The sequence below is a fragment of the Sturnira hondurensis genome, unplaced genomic scaffold, assembly GCF_014824575.4.
Source record: "Sturnira hondurensis isolate 20B ecotype Veracruz unplaced genomic scaffold, ASM1482457v3 Scaffold0018877, whole genome shotgun sequence".
NCBI classification, from domain to species: domain Eukaryota; kingdom Metazoa; phylum Chordata; class Mammalia; order Chiroptera; family Phyllostomidae; genus Sturnira; species Sturnira hondurensis.
In genome coordinates, this window is record NW_028091508.1 from 840623 (window position 1) to 854000 (window position 13378).

General features: G+C 47.1%; 1 protein-coding gene across 2 annotated transcripts in view; it reads left to right on the top strand.

Annotated features, from left to right (window-relative positions):
* Positions 1-45: 45 nt before the first annotated feature.
* The window catches only part of EARS2 (glutamyl-tRNA synthetase 2, mitochondrial), a 28328-nt gene continuing 14995 nt past the window's right edge, over positions 46-13378 (top strand). For both annotated transcript variants that reach the window (XM_037070664.1, XM_037070665.1), the window contains exons 1-5: positions 46-288; positions 1826-1981; positions 7040-7229; positions 9066-9538; positions 10664-10772. In XM_037070664.1, the coding sequence (XP_036926559.1) occupies positions 120-288; positions 1826-1981; positions 7040-7229; positions 9066-9538; positions 10664-10772 (1097 nt within the window). In that variant the 5' untranslated portion in view covers positions 46-119. The remainder of the gene's footprint in view (positions 289-1825; positions 1982-7039; positions 7230-9065; positions 9539-10663; positions 10773-13378) is intronic.

Genomic DNA, 13378 nt, shown 5'->3' on the forward strand with positions numbered 1-13378 from the left:
GCCTCAGCCGTACCAGGGTTGTGGGTTCGCAGGCACACCGGTCTGCGCCTTTAAGGCGTGAGGTTGGGGACCTCTGCGGAGGAAGAGCGTTGGCTTGGAGGAGTTCCCGGAAGTGATTCATGGAGGTCTCGTGGGCGAGTCCACCGCACATGGAGGTGCTCCTGAGGAGGCTTTTGCAGCTGGGGAGGACCCCGGGAGTCTTGGGGCGCTCCTTGCGACCGTGCGAGGCTAGCCTAGGCACTGATTCTGGGGCTCCAGTGCGGGTGCGGTTCGCCCCCAGCCCCACAGGTAACTTGGCGGACGTGAAGCTGCAGGCCGAGACCCTTTGTCGCGTACCCGCCCCCAGATGTTCCGGTGAAGTCTGACTGGGAGAGGGCAGCATTACCCCATTTTACAGAGGCAGTAACGGGTCCACGGGCGGACCTTTTAAGATTTTATTTATTCACTTTTAGACAGGGGAAGAGAGGGAGAAATAGAGGGAGAGAAACATCAGTGTGTGGTTGCCTCTTGTGCGACCTCTACTAGAAATGTGGCCCACAACTCAGGCTTGTGCTATGAGAATCAAACCAGTGACCTTTTGGTCCACACTCTGGTTCTTAATCCACTGAATCACACTAGCCAGGCCTCTATTTTTTTGTTTTTAATCCCTGTAGTAGATGAGGGTGTTGGAGCTCATACCAGTTAAAGCGCCCAAAGGATAGCAATTAATGGTGGATGCAGAATTTAAATCCAGGTTTGTTTCACGTAAGAGGTCTGGCTTTCAACTCCTGGACCCCTGTCTTTTATCTTGGGACCACTGGTTTTGTGGCGGACTTGCAGTAACTGCAAGTCACATAATCAGTGTTAAAATGAGACTGTGACACCAGGGAGCTTTACCAGTCCTGTGCCACCTCCTGTACTTGAAGGTGCAGATGAGTTCCTTGTGCAGACAGTGCTGTGGGCTAAACCAAAGAAAGTAGGAAATAACAGCCCTGGGAAAATTGTTAACTTTGTTTTCAGTCAGGAATGACAGGAAAGTAAAATCTTAGGAGTTTGAATTCAGGTGACAAGAAATAATCACAGAATCATATGTTACTTGTGGTTAGCGTTTAAAGCCAACACTTGAGGTAAAAATCTCAAATAGACAAAATTCAAAATGTATGCTATGGATAGTCATGGCAATGCATAGAGAATGTATGGAAAATATCGTTTTACGGTATTTGTTTTTAATATTTTATTATTTTTAGAGAGAGGGGAAGGGAAGGAGAAAGTGGGAGAGAAACATCAGTGTGTGGTTGCCTCTCATGTATCCCCTACTGGGGACCTGGTCTGCAACCCAGGCACATGCCCTGACTGAGAATCGAACCGGTGATCCTTTGCTTCATAGGCCCGTGCTCTGAGCTACGCCAGCCAGGGCCGTTTTACAGTATTTTTAATTTGTCATTTTTCCTCAAGCACATCATTGAATTTGCATGTAACATGTAATGATGCTTTCAGTGAATAAGCCTCTGCTGCTTCTCCTTTGGGTAAAACTTGACCTTGAGGCAAATCTTAAAGTAGAATGATGGGTGCATTTTTGAGGAGTTGGAGCCTTTTTACAAAATGACATGCTCCAAAACTTGGGTGGTCTTCTTCCAGAAAGAGGCTAAAGAAGTCACCACCTTGTCCTCTTCTATGGCAGTCTAACTGTCTAGGTGCAAGCTAGAGAGATGGGGCAGAGCTGGTGGTTTCTTGGGCTTTGGTATTCATGGAGATGTTCTATCACAAGCAGAGCTCGTCTGCCCCTGGACTGAGGCTTATCAGGTCATGTTACCGTCTTGTCTGAACTGTTCTCTTTTTCTACCAGGCTTTTTGCATCTGGGTGGCCTCCGCACTGCCTTGTACAACTACATCTTTGCCAAGAAATTTGGAGGGAGCTTTATCCTGCGGCTGGAGGACACGGACCAGTCCCGCCTTGTGCCTGGGGCAGCAGACAATATTGAGGACATGCTGGAGTGGGCAGGTGAGACTGGCTAGGAAAGGAGCCTGTAGTCCTCCTGTTATAGAACAAAAGGGCACCAAGGGGGGGGCGACTATTTGGCCCACCCAGGGATGCCAAAAACTGTTACAGAACAAAGGGGGCCCAGAGTGATATATTATTACTGAAAGGAACCCCCAGGTTCATTATGTCCACCTCCAGATAGGAAAGACATCTCTCAATGCCAGAGATTTGTGAAAAGGAAATGTTTATTTAATGCTATACAGACTTAAAGTAGTGACCTAATGTCCCTATTAAAATATCAAAGTCCTTTTGGATACTGACAAACACCCACAATGCTTCCTTCTCCCTCTGCCTTAATTTGGGGTACCATATTTCAGGAAAAGCAAATGTCCGTGTTTCAGGCCGCTGGCACTGTCAGCTGTGTCGTCATCCAGGCAGGATCTCTAATTAATCCAAAGCCACGTGGCACCTCTCATGGCCTACTGGCAAGAGTTCTTCATACCCATTTTTCCAGGCAAAGTCTCTTCTGCTTCCCAGGCCACGTGGCCCTCTCCTACCAAAGCTGCAGGGGTCCCTACTCTGGCCAAAACTTCACGGTTCTTCTCTCCACCAAAGCTGTGGGGGTCTGCATTCTAGCCAAACTGCGTGGTTCCCTCTTCACCTAAGCTGCCTGGAAGGGGTCCCCAGTCTGGCAAAGCCACGTGGTACTCTCCTCCAAAGCTGGGGGGCGGGGGGGGGCGTTGCCACTCTGCCAAAGCCTAGTGGCAGTTCTCTGCTAAAGCCACATGGTGATTCTCTCTACGCCAGTTGCAGGGGTCCCCACTTGGGTAAAGCCTCATGGCTGTCTCCCTTACTTGGCTGCGTGTGGCCCTCTCTCTGCACACCCACAGCTGCCTGTGGCTTTCTCTCAATGGCTGCTGAGTCTGGGTTTTAAATTCCTGTGCCAGTCTTCCTCTGCAGCCCCATTTCCGACTCCTACAATCAGTTACACCTGCCAGCATTCCTGTATTATTCCAAGTGTACTGGGCTGCCATTGTGAGTCTGGGCAGGGGTGGCCCCATGTCATGGAGCCAGTCTTCTCCAAGCTCACAAACAGGCACTGTAAGGGGCAGGGGGGCAGGGGGGTGGGACCTGCCCCCCAGTTACATCTTGTGGGGGGAGTCCCTTTCCATCCCCTTGGCTCAGAGCATGGCCACAGCTATTTAACATATCTATGCAGCCAGTTAAAGGTTATGGATAGGTTAAATGACCATGCCAGAGGTTAGCTGCAAAGCAGTTGCTGTACAAAACAACTCTCAAAGGCCCTACTCCATTTGTCCCTTCCCCCAACTCACAACCTTTGGGGGGGAAGGGGTGAGGACATCTTATATGTCTCTCTAATATTTCCTGGACACCTTGAGTTCTGGACCCCATTCCAAATCCCTTTTCTACTTTTTGGGGCCCCCCCTCTTGGCTGCACCCCGTTACACTCCCACAGACACCAGGATGGAGAATGAGGAGTTCTTAGAGAGATGGGACATTGTGTTTCCTGGGTAGCAGGTGCCACCTAAGAAGATGCCAAAGTTGCCTGAAGAAAAGATCCAAGGCTGTTTTGAGATTCCTGTTCTTATCTCAGAATCTCAAGCCCCCTTGGGAGCAGGCAGAAAATAGACCAAGTATAAGATGGACCCGGAGGATGCTAGACCTGCGGTAAGCTGGAAGAAATTCTAGTCCCTTATTTGTAAGTGAGAATGCTGGCTCAGCTTGTCAAATCTTCTGACTTCCAAGAGGAACCGAAATTCCAGGGTTTTTGTTGTTTTTTAACAAATGCCTTTCATTGTTAAATCTGAGCTCAGGTTTTGGGGATTTTTTTCAATACCACATTATATGAGCCAAACAAAATGTGTGTGGCCTCACATTTGTTCTTTTACAAATGAGGAACTGAAGTCAATCATCTCGTGGGAAGTTTAATCCTGAACACAGCTAAGCTCAGGGAGGACGAGGAAAGGTATATTTGTGTTCCTTGGGTGAACAGTTGCCTGTCTGCTGGAACAGGTATGACTAGTTAAGCTCTCTAAGAAAAAAGTACAGAAAATACTAAGACTGTTTTGAGATGTGTATTTTAACCTCAGGTAAATTATTAACTGGACTTTGGGTTCCTAAAGGGCAGAATCTGATTTCATTTCTGTCTTCTATCATAAAGGATTATACCAGCTACTCAGTCAAGAGTAGCTTAATAAAGAGGCATTCCTTACCCAAAATCATTTACTGTGACCCAGGTAGTGTTCCAGCACCAACAGAGACTCTGTGCTCAGTAAATAGGGGAAGATGGGTAAACAGATCATTCTTTTCATGAAGAAAAGGGTAGCAGGTTTGGGAACTCAGAGAGGGATGCTTATTTAAACAGGGTGGTCTTCGCTATGGAGGTAATGCTAGAGCAGAGACTTACACAAAGCGAGGAGCCAGCCCTGTGGTTACCTAGGGGAAGAGTGCTCAAAGCAAGGCACCAGCAGATGCAAAGGTCCCATGGAAGCAAAGTGCTGGGTGTGTTAGGGGAGCAGCCAGGAGGCCAGTATGACCCAAGCACAGTGAGTAGAGCAGAGTAATGAGGGGTGTGGGCAGAGCTGTTATGCCATGTAAGCCAGGTGAGAACTCTGATTACATGCAGGCATTATACTGGGCACAAAGGGTGGCAGTGAACAGGTGCCAGCTGTGCGGAGCCCCTGGTCCATCATAACTGTATAAATGAGGCCCACAGTCCCTATCCCCGCATTGTGGTGAGGCAGAGGGCAGGTTCCCAGGCACCCAGAGTGCTGATCACTGGAGCTTCTTGCTTTAGGGGTCATTCTTCTTCTTTTTTTTTAAACATGCAATTCACATAATATGAAATTTACCACTTCAGAGTGTACAATTCAGTGAATTTTAATATACTCACCATGTTGTGCAATCATCGCCACTCTAATTCCAAAACATTTCTATCGCTTCAAAATGAAACTCAGTATCTATAGCAGTGATTCCATATTCCCCCACCTTCAGGCCCTGGCAACCAGTAATCTACTTTCTGTCCCTGTGGTTTGCCTATTCTGGACATTTCATACATTGTAAATGGAATTCTACAATTTGGGGCCTTGTATGACTGGCTTTGAGTTAGTGTAAAGTTCATCTGTGTTGAAGCATATGTCAGTACTTCATTGTCTTTATGACCAAGTAACCATCTTTTGCTTATTTATCCATTTATCCATGGATGGGCATTCAGCTTTTTTCTACTTTTTGGCTCTTATGATTCACTGCTGTGAACATTTATATACTAGTTTTTATGTGAACATGTTTTCTTTTTTTAAAAGTTTTTTAATTGATTTTAGAGAGGAAAAAAATTGTTGATTTTTTTCCCACTTAGTTGTGCATTCATTGGTTTCCTCTCATATGTGCCCTGACTGGGGATTGAACCCTCAACCTTGGTGTATCGAGACAGCACTCTGACCAACTGAGCTATTGGCCAGAGCTGTGAACATGTTTTCATTTCCCCTAATGGAGTTATTCTTAAACCCTAGGATATCCATGTGCTGAACCCATTGAGTTAGATCAGGAAAGGATCCCCAAATATACCTAATCCAGCCCTCTTTTTTTTTTAAGATTTTATTTATTTATCTTCAGAGGGGAAGGGAAGGAGAGAGGGAGAGAAATATCAATGTACAGTTGCCTCTCGTGCGTCCCCTGCCAGGAACTGGGAACTGGCCTATAACCCAGGCATGTGCCCTTGACTGGGAATCGAACCGCGATCTTGTGGTTCGCAGGCCCGCGCTCAATCCACTGAGCTATACCAGCCAGGGCCCAACCCTCTTTTCTAACAAATAAAGAAGTGGAGGCCCAGTGGGTGAGGAAGCTAAATAATACTAATAACAATTACATGGCCAAAGCTGACCGAGAGCCTTGCATGTACCAGGCAGTGCACTAAATACTTTACTGTGACTACACTCACAGTAAGTTTGTGTTCTTTTACGAATGAGGAAATGTAGTCTCTGAGAGGCAACTCACTCGAGGTTTGCATACTGGCCAGTGAGTTCAAACTTGGGCAGTCTCCTCCAGAGTTTGTGTTAATGTTGAATGTGCAGAGTTATCCGTGTTCTTATCTTCGTAATTCATTTGAAAGCTATTTAAAGGGCAGAAACACCATCATTCAACTCTTCTGTGTCCCCTCTGCTCTCCTGAAAACGTTCATAGTTTAATGTGTCCTTTGTGACCTGAGGAACCTAGGCCTTGGGTTGGAGATTTGACCACTAATATGTAGATTTGGCCATCATGTTTCCTTGGGCTTATGTTGCATTTGTTGAAATGATGCCATAGTGCTGAGTGCTCTATGAGCACTGGTGGCTTTTAGTTCTCAGTCACTCTGCATAGCAGGCCGTCAGCTCTACTTTTTGGAGAAAGGAGCGGAGGCTTACCAAGGCGAAGGAATGCAAAGAGACGGTACAGTGAGTCATTAAGAGCATGGACTCTGGGGCCAGCTCACCCAGATTTGAATCTAGTTGTGCCTCTTATCCTTGGCCAAGTGATGTAACCAAGTCCCTCTTCGCCTCAGTGTCCTTGTTAATGAATGGGAAAATAATGGCATCTACTTGGTGTTGTTCTGAGGCTTGGTGGAGACCACAAAATATAAAAACAGTTTGGCAGTTTGGTACTTCCACATCTGGACTTCTTGTCATAGCCAGTAAGGGGCAGAGCCAGCAGTCCAACCAGGCCTTCTGGGCTGTTCCCTGAACCACATCTTCCTCCTGAGTTGGCTATGCTAGGCCTGGGTGGGTTTCCCTACCCTAGGAAAAAGGTGGGTAGAGAGGACATGTAGTTGGCATCGAGGACATGGAGCCAGTACACCTCTGCTGGACTCCTCCTCCTCCCATTCATGTGACCTAAGCATTAAACCACTCTGTGTTTTAACTTTTCATCTGTAGGTGGGAAATCGTGGTAGTACTGAGCTCACACATTGCTGGGAGGATTAGAAGCTTTCTTCCATTTGCCAAGCCCTTAGAGCAGTGCCTGAGAGCCAATGTCACGTATATCTCATGGTTATTATTTGGTGATTACTCTCTTTCCATGCTTCAGGCATTCCCCCTGATGAGAGCCCACGCCGGGGAGGCCCCACTGGGCCTTACCTGCAGTCCCAGAGGCTTAAGCTGTATGCCCAGGCCACAGAAGCTCTGCTGAAGACTGGGGCTGCTTACCCCTGCTTTTGCTCACCACAGCGGCTGGAGCTGCTGAAGAAGGAGGCCCTGAGGAGCCGCCAAATGCCCCGGTGAGAGCCCCAGCCTGTCATGCTCCCTTCTCAAAGTCGAGTCTGTTAGCTGTTGGCTACGTAACAAGTTACCCCCAGACTTTTAACTGCCTTACGGTTTCTGTGGGTCAGGACTCAGGGTTTCTCTCAATGCTACAGCCAAGGTCCTGGCTAGCTCACAATCATCTTAAGGCTCAGCTCACAGAGAATCTGCTTCCATTTGCCATGAGGCTATTGGCAGACCTCAGGGCCTCACTGGCTGTTGCTTGGACACATCTCCTTGCCACTCGGGCCTCTCAGCATGTCAGCTGGCTTTCCTTAGAGTGAGCCAGAGAGAAAGTAAGAGAATAGACAGAAACCAGAGTATTTCTGTACCCTAATCAAGGAAGTGACAGCTCATCAGTTTGGTTGTGATCTGTTCATTAGGAGGAAGTCACCAGGTGCAGCCAACACTCAGAAGAAGGGGAGGACACAAGAGCAGAAATATCAGGAGGGTGGGAGGGATCACTGAGATTGTGTCAGAGCTGCCAACTACATTGGGTCCTAGGCAGAAACACATAATTTTAGTTACTTGTTATTTTGCATAAATAAAATTTTCTCATGTTAAGAAAAATACACACACAAAGTTCTCTCCCAACCCTGACTCTAGCTACTTAATTAATTTCTTCTCCAGAGACAACTGGTATTAGAATTTGCTTGTTTCCTGCAGAGACATTCAGTATGTACACCAATAAATGCATATTATTTCTCTTCCTCTTTGTTCAAATGGTAGCACAAAATATGTGAATTGTGCAACTTCTTGTCTCATGGATTAGTCTGTATCAGTGCACAGATTTCCTGATGTTTGCGTAGTATTCTATTGTATGGATATATCATTATTTACTTAATAAGTTCCTTACTAAGGTATATATTATTTCTAATCTTTTATTATAAAAAAGAGAGAGCTGTGGCAAATGATGTTGACAGGCATCCTTTTGTTTCGTTGGAATCTTTGAAGCATGGTGCTGCCTGGTGGCCCTGCACTAGCTGCACTCCTGTCAGGAGTGACATCATAACTCAAGTTCCAGTTTCAGTGAACTGTCTACACATGGGCCCAGATGTTTGGACAAGGTCATGACAGTCACTGCAGCACTGATTTCCTTTTTTTAAAGATTTTATTTATTTATTTTTTAGAGAGAGGGGAAGGGAAGGAGAAAGAGAGGGAGAGAAACATCAATGTGCGGTTGCCTCTCACATGGCCCCCACTGGGAACCTGGCCTGCAACCCAGGCCTGTGCCCTAACTGGGAATCGAACCAGCAACACTTTGGTTCGAAGCCCGCACTCAGTCTACTGCGCAATACCAGCCAGGGCTAAGATTTTTATCTTATCTATTTTTAGAGAGGGGGGAGGGGTGGGAGAGAAACATTGATTGCATGTAGGCCCTACTGAGGGCCCGGCCCACAGCCCAGGTATGTGCCCTGACTGGGAATCGAACTGGTGACCCTTTGGTTCACAGGCCAGCACTCAATCTACTGAGCCACACCAGCCAGGGCTGATTTTTTGTGGTAAACACTGTACTTACCTGCTGACAGATTACTTTTATTTTAAAGATTTTATTTATTTATCTTTACAGGGGAAGGGAAGGAGAGAGGGAGAGAAATATCAATGTATGGTTGCCTCTTGTGCATCCCCTGCGGGGGAACCGGGAACTGGCCTGCAACCCAGGCATGTGCCGTGACTGGGAATCGAACCATGATCGTGTGGTGGTTCATGAGATTACTTTTTTGGCCTAAGGTCATACAGTTATCAGAGATAAAGATAGGGCTCATGCCCATCATCAGTATTCTTAGCAGCTATGCTGTTCTACTTCCCAACAGGTATGACAATCGGTGCCGGCACCTAAGCCAGGGGCAGGTAGCCCAGAAGTTGGCCAAGGACCCTAAGCCTGCTATCCGATTTCGCCTAGAGGAGGAGGCACCGGCCTTCCAGGACTTGATATTTGGCTGGAATCGGCATGACGTAGCCAGTGTGGAGGGGGATCCGGTCATCCTGAAGAGCGATGGCTTCCCCACATACCACCTGGCCTGTGTGGTGGACGACCACCACATGGGCATTAGCCATGTGCTGCGTGGCTCAGAGTGGCTTGTCTCAACCTCCAAGCACCTGCTTCTCTACCGGGCCCTGGGCTGGTCACCACCTCGCTTTGCCCACCTGCCTCTGCTCCTCAATAAGGATGGCAGTAAGCTGTCCAAGAGGCAAGGGGACATTTTCCTGGAGAGTTTTGCTGCTGCTGGGTTCCTCCCAGATGCCTTACTTGACTTCATCACTAACTGTGGCTCAGGGTTTGCAGGTACCTGCTCACCTGAGAGGCCATAATGGGACCATTGCAGTGAAGAACCAAGGCTTGGGTCCAGGCCTACCTGGTCCTCAATCCAGCTGTGCCACCTACCACCTATGTGAACTTGCACAAGTTCATTCTTTCATTCCACAAATATTTATTGAGCCAGACTTTGTTAGTACTGGGGCTACAACAGTGAACAAGACAGGCATAATCCCTGCCCTCAAGGAGTTTATGGTCTCTGAATCTTGGTTGCTTCATCTGTGAAATGGGGCTAAGTGTCTGCCTCTTAGGTGTAAACATTCACTAAGCTCTTGAGGGTAAGGCCCCAGCATAGTATCTGTTACACAATTGCAGATACTGTGTTTATTACAATTATGTTACTACTATAACAGTATTACTGGTATTACTATGACCCCAGTTTATTCCAAACTAAGCCCTATCCTTGGCCGAAAACTTAGAGCCAGATCTTAGAGAAGCACCAAATATGATGGCGTCTTTGTGGGGAAGATTCCTGAAAATGAGACAGTAATAGTCTGCTTATTATTGATTCTGCTCTTGCTTAATCCTTAAAATAGCCTTGTTAGATATTTATTATCTCCACTGTCTGCAAGAGGACTGGGAGGCTTCAGGAGGTTAGGTAACTTGCCAGTGTCACACAACTAGTAGGTGACATGGCAGAGGCTCACTGTAGGCTGATGTCTGACCACGATACCCACTAGCTGTATGGGACAGAGCTGCTTCTTCTGAGAAGCAGCCCCCAGCACAGCATTCTTAATTCTGGCTGCACTTTAGAATGGTGCAGGAAGCTTAAAAAGCATTCTGGTGCTCAGACATCCCCCCAGACCAATGGAATCAGACACTGCAGTACAGCTAGGCAGTGGGCATGCTGTTCCTGCAGCTTGTGTCTGTGAGGGCATTGAGGGTAGATTAAGCCTGATTCCAAACTGTTTCTCTCCTTAGTGATAGAACCCTTTCCGCAAATGAAAGTTCATTGGGCCCTTGATATAAAAATAGAGGTTGAATCTCTTTGATGAAAATGGGATGGGGACCCCAGAGCATGCTCACTCAGCCTCCCTTAGAGTCGAAACTGGAGGGAGAGAGGGAGTTGAACAGCTGGACTTCCCTCACTTGCAGAGAACCGGATGGGCAGGACCTTGCCAGAGCTGATAGCACAGTTTGACCTGACCCGGATCACCTGCCACTCAGCCCTACTAGACCTGGAGAAGCTCCCGGAATTCAACAGGTAAGTGGGCGGTGCTAGAGAACCCCTAGCAGAAAAGGGCTTTCTTGCTGATGGTTGATCCCCACAGCAGAGGGTCCTGTGGGCTCTGGAGTCACATACACCTGATTTTGACTGTGGGCTCAGGTGTCTAGTGTTGTGTGACCTCTTCAGGCCTCTGTTTCCTCTTTTCTAAAATGGGTCTAATAACAGTAACCACTTCGTGCAGTTGTAAGAGTTCAGTTAAATGCTGTGTCAAAGTATTTGCACAGTCCCTGGCACACAGAAAGTACCCTGTCAATGGTAGGTATTGTTTTATCATTACCAATATTGGATACCCTCATATGGATTCTGTTGACCACCAAAGCCTGTGGGGAGCATCTTCACTTTAGAACCACTCCCACCTGCCAACAATAAATAGGTACTTTCTGCCGATGATAAACATGCCACCTATTTCATGTTTCAAGTGGTCCTTCACTCAGAAACCTCCAAACACAATTACACAGTTTCCATCACTGTTGACATGTCCCAGTCTAAGGGCTTGGGTAGGAAAGCAGCAGACAGGTTTATATTCATTGTTGCAAGGACCGCTGATGCCTTCTCTTGAGCACTGGTTTGGGGACAGGCTCTCCTTGGTGCTCTCTTCGCATGAGCCCAAGGAACTCATGAATGGCAAGTGTTTCAGGGCTGTTACTTCATTTACATATGTGATAAGACCTGTGAGGTCAGTTTTATGATTTTTCCCTATTTTACATATGAGGAAACGAAGACATAGAGGAGTTGAGTTACCTAACTGGCCCAAGTTCACTCAGTAAACGGTGGGCAGCTCTTGAATGAGGCATTCAAGAACAAATGCAACACATACAGTGACTGCTACTTGTATTCTGCCTTTCTTATGGAGAATGCAGTATTCTCCATAAGAGAAGATGGGGGTGAGGACTGGGGAATTCTTTGTAGCCTGCTCTAGTACCCCTGAAGCACATGGGTAGCCAGAGGAGGACAGAGGTGGGCTTTTGCTTAGTGTGATTCAGGGAGAAGGTGTAGCTTTGGGATGCCCACAGGTTTAATGCAGCCGAAGCTTTTATGTTAGATGTTCCAGTAACAAAGGCACTGCTGTGATTACTTCATAACAGTAAAGAGAGCAGTAGTGGTTGTCATGGCAGCAGCAGTACTAGTGCTGTGGTGGAAGTAGTAATAGTGATTAAGTCATCCCCCACTTACTGTGTCCCAGGCCCTGGACCCCAGTTGTGTTATCTCAAGCAGGGCCACCAGGTCTTTGATTTCTTTCCTTCTACTGTCCCCTCTAGCTACTAGGGACATCCTGGAAATAGTGTCATGTGATTTTTTAAAATTGCTTAAAAAAAACATTATGTTTGGTCATCCTGTACTCCACATAGCCTCCCAGGGGCTCTCACCTTCCCTGACATGCTGGGGCCTCTGTTCCGATCCCTGCCTGTCTCCAGCCCCAGTTGTGGTAGCAAGGCAGGCCTTGTGCTCAGTGCTTTACTGATAGTCCCTCATTTAATCTGCACAATGATCTCTGAAGGAGGCCCGCTGTTGTTCCTGCATTAGAGGTGACCATCCTGAGGCTCCATATGGTCATTGGTCATGTCAGTTGCTGTGAACACCTGGTGGGGCTGGCCTCACTCGTAGGCCTGTCCAATTACAGAGCCCATGAGATGTTCATCAACCCCTGGCTGCCTGCTGTTTCTCTCAAGCCTCTCTACTCCTGCTAGAGACAGGGCTAGGACAGCCTAGAGGACCAAGGACTTACAGGGCCTGGCTGGAGGGTTGGCGTCCCAGAGGCTTGCTACCTTCAAAAGAAGAAACAAGACAGGTCTAGAAGAGAGAAAACATTTTTTTTTTGATTTTTTAAATTTATTGATTGCTTTTTAGAGAAAGGGGAAACATCGATTTCTTGTTCCACTTATTTATTCATTGGTTGATTCTTGTATGTTCCCTGACTAGAGATTGAACACACAATCTTGGTGTATCGGGAGGACACTCTAACCAACTGATCTACCCAGTAAGAGTGGGGGTGACGGAATTTCAACTAAAAAAAAAAACTGAACTTTTAAACTGGGAACTCTGAATTGCTCCCATTGCTCTTAATCCTAGAAATCCGTATTTTTGTCCTTTGCCCTTTTGTGCCAGAGCCCACACTTCAAGGTATAAGAGAAAGGAGACACTGCTGATTCTGCTTTGTAAATAGGTTCCTGTAGAGCTCAGGCAGGTGGCCCGGGGATGGCAGTGGGCCAGGAGAAAGACAAGAGGGTGGGCTAGGGACAAAGGGGCTGCAAACCAGAAAGCTCTGTTAGTCTAAACTAAGCAGCCTCTATTCTGCTCAAGTCACCTGAAGCATGGGGAATGAGGACCCTTTGTGGCCAGAGCTGATATCAGAACAAGAGAAGTCAGAGCCGTGGCTGGTGTAGCTCAGTGGATTGAGCCTTTCCCTGTGAACTGAAAGGTCCCCGGTTTGATTCTCGGTCCAGGCACGTGCCTGGGCTTCAGGCCAGGTCCCCAGGTGGGGGCATAAGAGAGGTAACTGATCAGTGTTTCTCTCCCTCCTTTCTCTCTAAATAAATGAAATCTTTCCTTTAAAAGTCAGAAATATCTTATTTCTGTGTGAT